Here is a 15,984-nt window from a genome sequence, read left to right as displayed (position 1 = left end):
CCACGTTATCATTGCTTAGCAGCATATGGATTTCCACCACATCAAAATCCCTGCAACCTTCTGACACCTCTGTCTTGCTTTTAAAAAATTCCTGAATTGAAAAATAGAAGGTTGTTTCTGAAGCAAAAATGCCAGAAGATGCATTCAGAAAAGCAACCGTGCAATCTGCTTTCTGACATATGGATACTCTGCATCAGCCCTTGAATTTATATGCCTGAGGCATTAGACTCATTCTCTGTTCTAACGTCACCTCAGTAAAGGACAGCCTGAAGTGAATGTTATGATTGATACTCACCCTCTGACATGTGTATTACCCACCAACAAACCAAAGTCCAAGAAAAACCAATAACTTCGACCCAGCTCATCCTCTTCTGGAGAAAAATGAGCAAGAGAAAGTTCTGGAGAAGGGAATCACTGAAATTCTCCCCACCCCGGGGTTGCCCCATTGAGAGGGTGGGGTTTGCTTCCCCACAGAAAAACCCATAGATTCAGACGTCTCCTTCACTCTACAGGTGGCCAAAGTGAGAGGCCCTGACCAATTCAGGGCCCCCTCAGGAGCGCTGGAAACTGTAGAAATGGGAGGCCACTGGCACCAGACCTGTGGCCCACCCCCTGCTCTTCTTCTCCCCCCAGAGTTCCCGCCCACTGGGTAGGCCAAAAGCCAGAGCCACGTCATGGTAAGAGCCGCCCAAGGAACCTCAGCTGCTGTGGGAAGCCCCGGACCCTTCAACTGCCCTGGGCAGAGGGCCAGGATGCCCGAGAGCAGCCCCCAGCCCATGTCTCCGTACCCCTGGGCATGCTGCCCGGGGCAGATGGGGGGGTCTGGGGCTCCCCACAGTGGCCTGGGATCCCTGGGAAGCTGACCAGGTGCCGACTGGGCTGCTAAAAGTCCAGTTGCTGGTGCAGCGGGGCTATGGCAGGCTCCCTGCCTTGCGTCGCTCCTGGAAGTGACCGCCATGTCCCTGCAGCTCCTAGGCACAGGGGTGGCCAGGGAGGCCAGGAACCATGGCCAAAGGGAGCTGCGGGAGTGGCACCTGCAGACACGGGCAGTGTGCAGAGCCCCTGGTCCCTCTGCCTAGGAGCTAGACGTGTCGCCACTTCCGGGAGCTGCCTGAGGTCAGCGCCACCCAGCTGGAGCCCGCACCCCAACCCCCTCCCACATCCCAACCCCCTGATCCAGCCCTGAGCCCCCTCCTGCATCCAAACTACTTCCCAGAGTCTGCACCCCGATCCCTCTTCTGCACCTCAACCCCCAGCCCCGGGTTGGAACCCCCTCCTGCATCTTAACTCCCTCCCAGAGCCCACAGCCCGTACCCACTCCCACACGCCAGGCCCCTGCCCCAGGTCGGAACCCCTTCCTGCACCTCAAACCCCTCATCCCCGGCCCCACCCCAGAGCCCTCAGCCCTTCCTGCACTCCAACACCCTGCCCCAGCCCAGAGCCCCCTCCTGCACCCTGAACCCCTCATTTCTGGCTCCACCCCAGAGACCGCACCCCCAGCCAGAGCCCATACTCCCTCCTGCACCCCAGCCCCTTACCCCAGCCTGGAGCCCCCTCCCACACCCCAAATGCCTTATTCTGGCCTCACCCCAGAGCCTTCACCCTTTCCCACACCCCAGTTCCCTCCCCCAGCTCGGTGAAAGTGAGTGAGGGTGGGGTAGAGCGAGCCACAGAGGGAGGGGGAGTGGAGTGAGCGAGGGTGGGTGCTCGGAGAAGGGGCAAGGCAGAGGTGGGGCAGGGCAAGGGTATTCGGTTTTCCTCGATTAAAAAGTTGGCAAGCCTAGCCTCGTGGCAAGGGGATATTAAGGCCCATCTGAGCCCCCTCCCCCCCCCACTGGGAAGGTGATCAGCTCCCACGCCGCGAAATGCAGCCCCTGCTGCTGCTGCTCTGCACCTACCTGAAGCTACTATGCCTATGTTAAAAAGTGGGTGGGTCATGGCCTCCTGGTCCTCACAGTTCTGGTGCCCCGAGTCCCTGTGGTGTAGGGGACCCAAATGTTCTTTGTGACCAGGGCCTCACTAAATCTTAATCTGTCTCTGTCTGCACTGGCTCTGGCCCCATTGCCTGTTCTCCCATGACTCCCTGGCACTGTGGCTCCATCAGAGTCTCCCATGACTCCCCCCATCTGGGGCTGTCTCAGAATCTCAGTGGGGAGGCTGTGCAGAATAGATGACACAGTCTGAGGTTGTAGAGTCCTTGGGAGTCAATAGGAGGATGATACGTTTCCCTGGTCATTCTGAGTCCTACCCAATCCTCTCTTTTGCCCATAAGCCTTTAGAGTAGAGGGCACAATCAGGACCTTCATTATCCTTGCCTAGAAGGAAATACTGAGCTTGTTCTTGGACCCATTAATATAGAGAGTGACGGTCACCCCCATTGCTATCCATGCAAGACTGCACCATTTCCATGCCCTTTGGATTGGCTTGTATGTGTTGGGAGAGTCCTTTCCCTCAAGCCCAGCGAAAGCAAAGGTCTTATTTTCCTCAAGGGAAAAATCCCCAAGGTAGTGGGGGGGGGGGGTTGTTGTGCTTTCTGGGCCTGGTTGGGTAGTTTATTTATATTTGTTGTTCGTAATAGTATTTTGTTCTTAAATATTTATTTATAATTTTAGTGTTTAATCATTGTACACAACTTGTGCTTATGGACAGGTGCTTTATGAATTGAAATTTCTACACTAACAATGTTCCTCTTTTCAGATGTATTTATTGGGTTCTGGAATGTTCACTGTAAAGGAATTACTTCAGGAGAAGAACCATAGATTGCATTTAACACTAAGGTTTGTAATGCAGTTTCAGTCCATCAGAAACTAACATTCCTAACACTGTGATTAGTAGGGCTGGGAGCATGTTGTGAAAATTGTTTTTGATTTTTAATTTTAAATAAGCGTTCAAAGTTCAAGGGCTCTACTAATGAAAATCAGTTATTGGGTGACGTTTAAAACATGTAGAACATAGGAACCTTTTCAAATATTGGGATAGACTTTTGGTGGCAAAGCATGCAGGGAACAAGGAATGAGAACGCTGTAATTGTTTGTTGGGAGTTGTCTTTAATTCTGCAAGTTGAAAGTGTACCCACAAGTACAATTTCTTTTCTCTTTGTGTATTTCATCAAATTGCCTTGGCATGAAGGGGGGGTGTGTGTACAGCACACAGTACACACACACTGGCAAAACTGGCTACTCTTAACTATACTGATATATAAGGCGTGTGAGAGTGAGTGAAACAGACAGAGGAGACCCTGGAAAACCAGAAGCTTTTCTTATTTACATTGGATATCTTAGCTACTGAGCTCTGTGTAAGCTTGAAAGTGTGTCTTTCTCACCAACAGAAATTGGTCCAATAAAAGATATTCCCTCACCCACCATGTCTCTCTACTTATCTATGTAAGGTGTTTATATGGTCTCCATTTCTGTAGCATCTGAGCATCTCACAGACTTTAGTGTGTTTGTCCTTAAACACTCTAGCTATAGGAAGAACCAGTCTCAAAACAGAGCAGATATCTTCAATATTATTTAAAAAATAATTTACTGGGTGGATTAATGTTGAAAAGCTTCAGGGGAGGAGAGTGTCTTGTGGGGATGGTAACTTGGTGCCAAAGAACAGGGATACAGTCCCACCCTTAGGGGTCAGCTTGGAGGTATGAAATCAAGCGTGGGAGAAGTTAGGAAGCTTGTGCAGAGTGAGGGGAGCAGGAAGAGATTAGGAGGAACTGAGCTCAAACGTGTAACTGTTGGTGGCAATGCTAGAGAGGCATTGGTGAGAATCTTGAACGTGATGTGAAAGGTGAAGGGAAATCAGTGAAGGGATCTTTGTAGGGGATTAGCATGGTCAGAGAGACTGGAGAGGAAGATGATTGCAGCAACAGCATATTGAATTCCCTGAAGGAATTGGTGGGAGAAGCATAGAGGAGGTTGTATTAGTGAAGGTAAGAGATGACCAAGGCTTTTGATGGTAGAGACAAAAGGGGGAGGACTGATTCCCCCCCCCCCCCCCCCCCGATATGTTATAAAGGAAAAATTGACTGGATTTGGCAACAGAGGATGTGCTGGGGCGTGTAGTAATGAGCGGAGTCAGAAAAGAGACAGACTGTAACAAAATAGGCTATTTATCCACAGCTATGGAGAAGAGATGGTTTGGGGCAGGGGAAGCTGGTGGCAGACTTTCTAGCATTCTACGTGGCCTGTATCATGAGTAATCAATCGATTAGGTGTTCTTCTCTCATTATTGAGTAGGAAACGAAACTATTATAAAATATTTTTTGATATCAAGTGCAGTATGATTGATTGGGAGGGGGTGGGTGGGTGTGAAACTCTCTTCCCCTTATCACATTGCTCTTCACAAATGTAACTAGAATGCAGAGCAACATCTGCTCAATCTTTTGCTTTTCAAAACTTGATTCCACACGTGCCGTGCTGTATGTGTGTCTAGATCTGTTCTTGCAGTCTCTTGTGTGCTTTTTTCATTTACTCTCCAGCACTGTTTGTAACAGCTATTTGTTTGAATCACCATTACACATTGTTAAATGCAAACAATAACTTTAAAATATCATTAAGAATCTAAAACTGACAAAATGAAGACTATTCCTTGTTAAGGATGCTGCTGTCCCCTTAACTCTCTCCCATTTAGCACCACATATGATACAGTATATAAGATCATATACAGCTAGCAGACCAATCTTTACAGAATGAGATGAATGTCTTCCTATTGGTGTCATTTAATATCTGGCATGTAAAATCGGTTTACTTGTATCTCCATGTTATAAGCTTCCTAATTTTAAATGTTCATTAAATTCACAGATCAGTATATTGTGTGTAGTAATAATTGGTCTCCTATTGACAAACAGATCCCTCTCAAAAAAAATAACTTGTTTGTTGCAGGTCTGCTGAAAGTGATCGTGTAGGTAACATCACAGTTATAGGATGGCAAATGGAAGAAAAAACGGACCAAAAGCCTCCTGTAACAAGGTCTCCTGACACCATTAATGGGAGGGTGAGTGTGAACATTATATCAGCCTCAGGTAGATACAGGATTACTGAAGACAATGTTATAGATAATGTTATAGTCTGCAAATTGCCTCCCCCTCTACCCAATCACTTACTAATTCTACTTAGTACTTATAGTCCTTTATATTTTCAATGTACTGTACAAATATTAGCTGGTTAATCTGTAACAAACAGTTCAGTGTTGAAATACTTGGGGCACAGCCTGTGATATACAGTTTTTTGTAATGCTGAGAGTTCTTGAGGATGGTGGGATGGAAACTTGTCTGTGGTAATAGACAGGGCTCTTATTCTATCTTCCCTTAATTACACTGGCTTGTATTGCTGCATGCCCTTAAAAAAAACCCAACAACACAAAAACCACTACCTACTACTGTGCATGATGCATGTCTATGGGAAGTAGCTGATTTCAAAAGAAATTCACTGATGTCCATTTGTGAATCTGAAGGCAGTACCAAGCAAATGCTTAAACTAGATTATTAGAAACTATCAGTGAAAATGGAAGTTCAAGAAGGACAGCTTGTGAAGTAGAAATACGATCAGATAGTTTAAAAGAACAGACCACACTATATCTGAAATCTGGATCTTTTCTGACAGTAACAAGCAGTGTTCTCTAGAGCAGATATTTATAGTTGCCTGCCTGCTTAGGGAACAAGTTTAGTGCTGCAGACTCTGTATTGTGAATACATCTGAAGTCATATAATCTGTATACCTGTAGTATGTTCAGAATGTGGATTATCATCATTATTTATTGGGCCAGGTCCTCAACTGGGCAGTAAATTGATGTAGACTATAGAGCTATGCTAATTTACAGCAGCTGAGGATCTGGCCAATAATTTTTACAGCACTCAGAAGTGTGCTAGGTGCTTTGCAGTACAAATAAAAAGTAGGTCCCTTATCTGAAGATCTGATCATTAGATGTTTTTAGTATTTCTGTTTGCAGTCAGGATAGTGATTATCCCTGATAAACATGTTTGGAATATGTATTTTAAACATTCCCTGTTTTGAATATTATCTTCATGTCCTTATGTTGAGTCTCACCAGTTTAGCTTGACTTGGTGTTGAGGTTTTACATTGTACAGACTTTACTATTTGTGTCTTTTAGACTGTACTGCCAGTTGATGAAAGTTTAACAGAATCTTTAGGAATCAGATCCAAATATGCTTCGTTACGGAAAGATGTGTTACTAAAATCCGGTAAGCAGCTAACTGGGCAGATATTGATAGCGCGCCTACTATCAGATTAATATCTTTGCTCTGTGTGTATTGACAGTTCTTACTATATTTAGCATGTTTACATTATCAGTGACAGCTAATCTCTTTTTGCCTCCATCATAGCCCCAGTTCAGCAAAGCACTCAAGCATGTGTTTGAAGTTGAATAGGGACTGGTTGCTGAATTGAGACCCATAAGAATAATTTATTTTGCCACCTGCACTACAGCACTTTGTAGTACAAACAATACTTTATGAAGTAAAATATCTTACAGGTTGTTTACCATTACATTCATCTACCATGGCCTCTCCTATAGACTTATGTATTAGGAGAAAAAAATTCAATATGTGAAGAATTTTAAAAAAATGAATTGTTCCTTTTTTCCTTTAAAATATTTTGAATACCTTTTGGATTTGGGTTTTTTTCTTTGACAGTGAGTAGAAAGCTCCTTCCTATAAAAATGGCATTTGGAAAAGCTAGATAGGTGAATGACTTAAATTGGATTTTTACAAGCAGCCAATATTGAATCTAGTCAATGTAGCTTAATGTAATGGTTGAGGGGAGACTTTGTAAATGCTGAACTCAAACCACACATTTACATAAAGTGGTTTTAATATTTTAGTGTTTGGTGGTGCCATTTGTCGGATGTATCGTTTCCCCACAACTGATGGGAACCACCTGAGAATTTTGGAGCAGATGGCTGAGAGTGTACTGTCACTGAACATCCCCAGACAGTTTGTGAAGCTGCTTCTTGAAGAAGATGCAGCCAGGTAAGGGTGAACAAATTTTCATGTGTTTATAATACAGCAGTGATGTGCATCCTTTGCTGAGCTGGCAGAGAACAAATTGTTACAACAAAGAGACTGCAGCAGAAATAGTGACTGCAGCAACTTGGTCGCTGCCCTCTTATTGTTAACAAAGTCAGTACCTTCATGTCACCACTAGATTGGCCATGAACTGTATCTTGCACAGGCCTGATGCTCCTCTCCCTTTGGAGTGTCTTACACTGCTTTAATTCGGTTGGGCCAGATTCTCAGCAGGTGTAAATCAGCAGAGCTCTGTGGAAGTCAAATGGAGCTGTGACGTTTTACAACAGGTCAGGGACTGACTCATTGACTTAAACCCTTGATTTACACCTGTGTCTATGTAGAGGAAGGTCTAGCCCACAGAATAACTTAGTGTGGTCAGGATAAATGTAAAGTGATAACAGAAGTGGTATTGTGGAGATTGCGTTATTCAGATGATGTGCCGTTCTATAAAAAGCATCTTTAAATACTGAGGTAAATTTTTAATGATAAGTGTTCGTAACTACCTTTAGTATTTTGGTGCAGCAAGAATTATTTAGTCCAATTGAAAGATAAAAGGCTGCACAATATGATGGGTCTGTGGGTGTTCCTAAGTCATATGTGCCAGCTAGGACAGCTGTACCTGAGGCACTTGGATACTGCAATGACGAGTGGGATATGAATGCCTAGATAGAGGGAGGGCTTGTTATCTCCTACTCGGGGGGGTTCCCGGGAGGCCTCTGCCAGTGGAGGCTACCCAACTGTTGCACTGTATAGTGCATCTTCCAGGTATCTGGCCACGAGTCTTTAGGTGCACAAGGAGTGTGGGTGGGGCCCGTAAGTAGTTACTGTGTTGTTGGCAGCTAGCATTCTTTGTGCCCTGTAACAGGAGACGTTAATAGCTATCTCTTTTTATAACGGTTGAGGATATTAAAATTTCACAAAGTAGTATGAAAAGAGTAAAGGGATGCATCTATCCTGGCTGATGTTCTGTCTGCCACAGGCTAAATGACTTTAGTAAGAATGTTGCTGGCTAAGGGTATGTCTACACTGCAGTTAGACACCTGCAGCTGGCCTGTGTTCACTGACTCGGGCCTTGTGGGTTTTGGGCTAAGGGGCTGTTTAATTGCAGTGTAGCTGTTCAGGCTCAGGCTGGAACCCAGACTCTTGGACTCTGCTCAGTGGCCTTTAGATCAGTGGTTCTTAACCAGGGGTCCAAGGCCCCCATCAGGGGGCTGCCAGGTAGGGCCGGCAATAGACTTGCTGGGGCCCAGGGCAGAAAGCCAGAGCCCAACCTCATGAGGCTGAAGTCCAGGGCCCTGAGCCCCACCGCCCGGGGCTGAAGCCAAAGCCTGAGCAATGCAGCTTCGCGGGCATGGGGCACCAGCCAATTGCTCTGCTTGCTACCCCCTAATGCCAGTCCTGGCTTTCATATGCAGAAAACCATTTGTGGCACTGGTGGGCCATGGAGTTTTTATAGCATGTTGGTGGGGCCTCAGAAAGAAAAAGGTTGAGAACTCCTGTTTTCGACCCTTTAGATGGACATGGTAAAGAACCTAAATGTAACCCTAAATGTAACAGCAGAGAATTAGAATGAACAGGACAAGCTACTCCTTGATATTAGTTTTTAGTCAGTGGAATTCACTCAATCATTAGCTAGAAAATCTCACCACTCAAGGGTACTTTCTGTAAATGAAGTTCTATGAATGTTCTGACCAATTCTGGTTTCATAACAAATACCAGTAATACAATCTTTTAAATACTGAACTGTATTGCTTAGAGGTGAAAATGACTTTCTGTAATTTAGAAAAATGGGCCCCTAGATGAAAGGCATTGGGATATATTTTTACTCTCCATTAAGGTATGCAGAATATCAGATGGAAGTTCTTTCTTATTTTCATCCAGTATCTTCTATATTGTTAAATTAATAAACAATTCTCTTTAAGATGAATTTTTGTCTGAATTTTTTTGCAGAATGAAAACCTACAGTGATGCATATTTTTAATGTATATTTTATTTTCTGTATTATAATCTGGGTTGAAAACTTTAATAGTATGTACTCCCAGGATATGTTAGATCTACCCAGGTTTTCCTCTCTACTCTCTCTGTACTGAAACCTTGAGAAATACTATGCAGCTTTAGGTGGCATGCCAGTATAATCACTCCTGTCTACCATTAAGATGACAGCTTAAAATGCACTTGGGTGATCTTGAGTTCTGCTTGGGGAGAGGGCCTTGATCCCTAGAGTGCCCCCTGGTGGACCGTTGAAACATTACCATTCTGCCTCAGTTTCTGCTAGTGGGATTTCAGTAAGTCCAGTGAGGCTTATGTGTGTTGAGCAGTGCCTCTGTGGGGATCTAATTTATTTAACACAAAGGAGAACATTATACAGATAGGCCTCCACTCCAGCATCACTAGCAGGAGGGAGAGAAGGCTGAGTTAACTTTGGTCCATCAACCTCACTTATGTCCGCACCCCTTACCAGCGAAGGCCCTCTTGACCTGGAACCCTCTTCTGGAGTCAGGGCTCTTGTGATTATCTGGGAAAGGGTCTCTCCTCTTGGGTTAAAGTGCCCACAGAAGTCAAATCATGATCTTCCTCAGAACAGCATGTCACTGCTCTGATCTGTGGCTTCTGCTGATGAAGTCCTTCTATGGGGGCCAGGTTCCGCTGACACTTTGCATTCGTAGCTTCTCCCTTTCAGAGCCTCTCCTACCTAAGAGCATTCTTCCTTAATTTCCTTTCCTAATGATCGCCCTCACCAGGTTTCCCCCCAACAAGCCCTTTCCTTGGGAACCTTCTCTTTCTGTAATCTGGGGACTGTTCCTTTCCCCAGGAGCCTGTTTTCTAGCCTCCCTCCCCACTGGGAGTAGCTTCCTTTTATCATGCCTGGGTGTTTCCCTGCATAATTAACTGCCTCCCACTTACTCAGTGAGTTAAGTCTTCCCAGGTGAACCTGAGTGGCCTCATTCTCCCTTATGGAGCCTGTCAGAGGTGGACTGAGCCCATCACCCTAGACTCAAACAGCGAAATTGTTCCAAATCGACGGGCCCAGATAATCTCCATCCAATAATGTTAACAGAACTAGCATGTGAAATTGAAAGTCCAAGAGCAAAGACTATTAATGAATCCATAAATTGTGGGGTCATAGCCTGTGACTGGAGAATTGCAACTATAGTACCTATATTTAAGAAAGAGGAAAAAAGTGATCTAGGAAACTACAGACCCATTAGTTTGACCTCAATTGTATGTAATTGTATCATATATCTTTAATATTAAGATCTGCACATATATATATATATATATATATATATATATATATATATATATATATATATATATATATATATATATATATATATATATATATATATATATATATATATAAATGAGTTTAGTGGGTTACTAGTGAGGCCTAGCATCGGATTAAGGCTTTTGATTGATACTGAGCAATAATTTTTTGCTGGCATTTTTAGTTTTTACACCTGAATTTGACTTGCTATAGACCAGACTTTCTGTAGGCTTTTTGGGGAGTATTTGAAAGAGAGAGTAGCTAAGGACATAGGGGTAAACAGAAATTGGAATAAAATATTACATGGTTTTATAAAAGGTAGATCGTGCTAGGCCTGGTCTCTTTCTTTGAGAAGATAACTGATGAGACAAAGGAAATGCAATAGATTTAATCTACCTGGATTTCAGTAAAGTATTTGATACAGTTCCACAAGAGAAATTGTTGGTTAAATTGGAGACGATGGGAATTAATACAGGAATCGAAAGATGGGTAAGGAACTGGTTAAAGGGGAGACTTCAATGGGTCATGCTGAAGGGTGAACTGTCAGGCTGGAGGGAGGTTACTAGTGGAGTACCTCAAGGATCGGTCATGGGAGCCAATTTTATTTAATATTTTCATTAATGACCTTATCACAAAAGGTGGGAGTAACAAAAATTGTGGATGATGCAAAGTTGGGAGGTATTGCCAATACAGAGGAGGACTAGTATATCATACAAAAAGATTTGGACAATCTTGAAAAATTTAATAATGCAAAGTGCAAGGTCATGCACTTAGGGACTAACAACAAGAGTTTTTGCTATAAATTGGGGTTGTATCAGTTGGAAGCAACAGAGGTGGAGAAAGACCTGAGTGTATTGGTTGATCACAGAATGGCTATGAGATGCCAACGTGATGCAGTCATGGAAAAGGCTATTGGAATCCTAGGATGCATGAGCTAGATTATTACCCTAGAGATGGGGGAAATATTATCACCATTATACAAGGCATTGGTGAGATCTCATCTGGAATACTGTGTGCAAATCTGGTCTCCCATGTTTAAGAAAGATGAATTCAAACTGGAACAGGTGCAGAGAGGGGCTACTAGGATGATCAGAGGACTAAAGGACCTACCTTATGGGAGGAGACTTAAAGAGCTTGGCTTGTTTAGCCTAACAAAATGAAGGAGGAGGGGAGATATGATTGCTCGCTATAAATACATCAGAGACGTAAACATCATGGAGGGAGAGGAATTATTTAAGTTAAGAGCTAATGTTGGCACAAGAACAAATGGATATAAACTGGCCAGCAATAAGTTTAGGTTTGAAATTAGATGGTTTCTAACCAGAAGATTAGCGAAGTTCTGGAACAGCTTTCTGACAGGAGTAGATGATGTAAAAAACGTAACTTGTTTTAAGACTGAGTTTGAAAAGTTTGCTGGAGAGGATGGTATGATGAGATTGCCTACAATGGCAACGGCCTATCCATGACTGCTATTAGCAAATATCTTCAATGGCCGAAGATGGGACACAAGAGTGGGACGGCTCTGAGTTATCACAGAGAATCCTTTCCCAGATGTCTGGCTGGTGTCTCACCCACATGTTCAGGGTTTAACTGATTGCCATATTTGTGGTCAGGAAGGAACTGTTCACCAGGTCAGAGTGGCAGAGACCCTAGGGTTTTTTTTTTGCTTTTGCCTTCCTCTGCAGCATGGGGCACAGGTCACTTGCGGGTTTGAACTAGAGTAAATGGTGGATTTGAGGACTTAATTAACTCATCCACAGGTTATGAGCCTACTGCAGTACCAGGGCCAGCTCCAGGCACCAGCGCAGGAAGCAGGTGCTTGGGGCGGCCAATGGAAAGGGGCGGCATGTCCAGGTCTTCGGCGGCAATTCAGCGGCGGGTCCCTCAGTCCCTCTTGGAGGGAAGGACCATCCGCCGAATTGCCGTTAAAAAATGAAGCGGCGTGGTAGAGCTGCCGCCGATCACGGCTTTATCTCCCTCCCCCCGCCGCTTGGGGTGGCAAAAAAGCTGGAGCCAGTCCTGTGCAGTACTGAGTGGGTGAGGTTCTGTGGCCTGCAATGTGCAGGAGGTCAAATTAGGTGACCATGTTGTTCCCTTCTGTCCTTAAAGTCTATGTGTGTCTGAGACCCCTTCAGAGGGGCAGCTGCCTGCTGATGGTGCCACTCATGTAAAGTTCTTCTGCACAAGAGCTCTGTAACAGGATGCATATAGCCAGGGGGATATGTCTACCTAACATTTATACTACACTCCATGGTATGTCCATGTCGGCATGGTACATCTAACTAAAGGATGTGATGGATTCCACCTCACTTGAAGTGTTTAAACCATGGGCTTGCTGCAGGAATCAGTAAATGAAATTATATGGCTTGTTATGCAGAAGGATGTGACTAGATGATCATGACGGTTCCTTCTGGCCTCAAAATCTATGAATCATTGGTAGCTACTATACCTCTACCCCGATATAACGCTGTCCGTGTTATAGGTGAAACCACGTTATATCGAACTTGCTTTGATCTACCGGAGTGCGCAGTCCCGCCCCCCCCGGAGCACTGCTTTACCGTGTTATATCTTAATTTATGTTATATCGGGTCGCGTTATATTGGGGTAGAGGTGTATATGTTGCCTGTTGGGAGTCAACACGTTGCATTACTGTGGAATGGACAAACTTGCTTAATTTTGATAATGTGCTAAAATACTATATAATTAATAGAGAATTATTCTTTCAATTCCACAAATGGACTCTCAAGTTATACACAGATAATTGGTAAGTATTATGGATCGGGGATCTTGAGAGAGCAAACAAAAGGAGCTGCTAGATTTGATTCCTTTGCCTGCTATTCCAAATTTGTGTTTAAGATGACTAGAGCCCTGCGCAGATACAAAAATCTCGATCCGCATCTGCAAGAATCAACTGGTATCCAACCCTTGATGTGCACTCTGTCTTTTATCTGTGTCTGCATCTGCACCACACCTGCAGGAGGAGAGAGAGAGAGAGAGAGAGTGTGTGTGTGTGTGTGTACACACGATATATACGATCTCAAAGGCGGGGAAGCAGCTGTCTGCAGCTCATAGCCTATGAGGCTGCTTCCCCACCTTCAAGAGTTTATATTCCCTCTCCAACCCCTGCATTCAGATAAAGGGGAGGTGATCCCTGCAGACAGTTGCTTCTCTGTATGGAGAGGGAAGAGAAAATATAGGATTTGGAAGGCAGGGAAGCAGCCTAATAGGCTATGAGCTGCTCCCCATCACAGTGCACTGGTGGATTCAGGACATAGACATGGTCCCACCTCCTTCTCCACTTATCCTTATTCCTAGGGGGAGCAGAAGCAAGCAGTTCCCGTTCTTCCCAGAGCACAGAGACTGTGCAGCCACATGAAGAGGGGAGGCTTCTTGCTCACCCCCGTGTGGCCACGTAGGGGGCCACTTGGGATCTATCCCTTATTGAAAACTCTGGATAAATGGAGGGAAAGAAAGTAGGCTCCTTAATTTTGCCCATTCTGGTGTATTGGGAGGTACGTTTTGAAACATTCCCTTGTACCTGGAACTCTTCTCACGGAATTCAGAATGCGTTGCCTGAGGAGTCTGTTGTGTGACATCACTTGCATTTTTTCTTCTTGCTCAGCTGTACAACTGAGTTGAAAACATTTTTCTTTCTTCTTGTAGGGTTTGTGAACTAGAAGAGCTGGGAGAGCTGTCTCCCTGTTGGGAGAGCCTTCGTCGACAAATAGTTACTCAGTACCAAACAATTATACTGACTTATCAGGAAAACCTAACTGACTTGCATCAATACAAAGGTCAGCAAGATTTATTTTCAGTAATAATAGATAATATGTTTCAGTTATGCTTCTTATTTTCCTTTTAAAATAAAGATTCAGAACCAAAAAGGTGGTTTTAGTCTTCGTTTGGTAGGAAAAATCAACAGACAAAATATTTTTACTCTCTTCTAAAGTTTTATAGTGATTGTACAAAGAAGCTAATTTATAAATATCATAGTCATTGTGCAACTTAACATACAAAAGAGGGGATAATGAGTGAGGTCTGGAAAAGAAAAAGTAATCTGCAATTTCCTTAAAAATGAATTAAATTAAATTAAATTGTTCTTGTTATTTTATTATTAATTTAATCACCTGATAAATTCTCTTTTGTGGGTTTCCATTAGCATTACTTTCCTCTAAATTTCATGTAATTAATGATAAGTAATATATATGCTTAATGATAAGCAATAAAATATATTACTTCTGGGGGAATTCTGTGCCTCTACGCGCACGCAGAATCATGTCCCCCACAGATTTCTTTGCGTCCCTGCAGAAAAATGACTTCTGACGGGGAAGCAAAGGGAAGCCGCAAGAGTGGTCATGCCTCTCTCCCCAGCAGTATGGGCACATTGTTTCAGGCTCCCGGAGCAGCTGGTGAGGAGGTAAATCACTGCGAGGGGGCAGGGGGCCTGGGAATGCCCTGGCTGGTGGCTTCTACCATGCACTGGGCACAGCTGCTCTAGTGCCAGCTGGACTGGGGGCAGGGGAGGACGGGACTTTTCTCCTGCAGGGAGTGGCCAGGGCCGGGGCAAGGTCAGAACCAGCCCCAGAAATCTCTCCCGGCTGCAGGAAGCTCCACCCACCTCACCCCCTGCACTTGAACCCTCACCCCAAGGAGCCCCACCTGTTTGCATCTGAACCACCTTGATGAGCCCCCTACACCCGGACCACCACTCCACTGAGCCCCAACCAGCTGCACCCAGATCCCCACCCCACCAAGCCCCACTGCCCCAGCACCCAGACCCCCCTGCTGAGCCCCCACCACCTTCACCTGGACTCCCGCAGAGTCCCATTGCCCCTGCACCCAGACCCCCCCAACAAGCCCCTGTCCATCCAGATCCCAGACACACCCAGAGTGGCCACTGAGCCACCCACACCCAGATTGCCTCACACAGAACCCTCTTATGCACACCTGGATCCCCACACACTAAGCTCCTCCACACTTGGATTCTGCCAGGCTGAGCCTGCCTGCCTACACCTGATGTACCTGGTGCAGAGATGCAGGGCCCCAGGCTATTTCTGGAGCAGGCCCAGCCCTTGCACTGTGTCAGTGTCGAGGGCAGCCTCACTGCCGAGTCTGTGTCCTGGGCAGTAGAGGAGGGCTGCAGGGCGATTTCCCACCTCTGTGCAGCCAGTGGCCTGGAGCCTGTACATTTATTTGTTCATAAATAAAATGTGCAAAATTTTAAAATATGTGTAGAATTTGTATTTTTTGGCATAGAATTTTTAATATTTTGGCCCCGAGTTCCCTCAGGAGTAATATATAGATATTTATAAACTGACAATACAAAGTCTGGTGTGCTGATTCAGCTTAATAATAATAATAAACAGGAACTAACTTTCTGTAGGTAAAGAACTGTCTTCAGAAATCCCAAATACATTCTGATTCTTTATATTAATAATCATTTTAGAATTTTTAATATAATCTTATACATATAATATTATTATATGATCTAGGTTTTAGCTTTTATTCCAAGAATCCCCAAATCTTTGTTTGATAGTTTCTCAGTGTTTTTTCCTCCTATACTTAGCTCTCTCTAAAGTATTATGGGAAGTATTTGATTCCTATGTTTTGTCATTTTTAAGGAATGTGTATGTGTTTGTGTGTGTAATTATTTCAAAATCTTAATAAAACTAAATGGGAAATAAGGCAGTTTATA

At 44.3% G+C, this 15,984-nt stretch overlaps 1 protein-coding gene across 15 annotated transcripts in view; it reads left to right on the top strand.

Annotated features, from left to right (window-relative positions):
• The window catches only part of INPP4A (inositol polyphosphate-4-phosphatase type I A), a 218,690-nt gene that overhangs the window by 135,631 nt on the left and 67,075 nt on the right, over positions 1-15,984 (top strand). For all 15 annotated transcript variants that reach the window (XM_054009414.1, XM_054009398.1, XM_054009379.1 and 12 more), the window contains 5 exons: positions 2,698-2,777; positions 4,878-4,989; positions 6,106-6,196; positions 6,835-6,982; positions 13,953-14,083. In XM_054009414.1, coding sequence (XP_053865389.1) covers positions 2,698-2,777; positions 4,878-4,989; positions 6,106-6,196; positions 6,835-6,982; positions 13,953-14,083 — 562 coding nt within the window. The remainder of the gene's footprint in view (positions 1-2,697; positions 2,778-4,877; positions 4,990-6,105; positions 6,197-6,834; positions 6,983-13,952; positions 14,084-15,984) is intronic.

Source organism: Malaclemys terrapin, chromosome 1, assembly GCF_027887155.1.
Source record: "Malaclemys terrapin pileata isolate rMalTer1 chromosome 1, rMalTer1.hap1, whole genome shotgun sequence".
Classification (NCBI taxonomy): Eukaryota; Metazoa; Chordata; order Testudines; family Emydidae; genus Malaclemys; species Malaclemys terrapin.
This window is presented reverse-complemented; position numbering and strand designations above follow the sequence as displayed.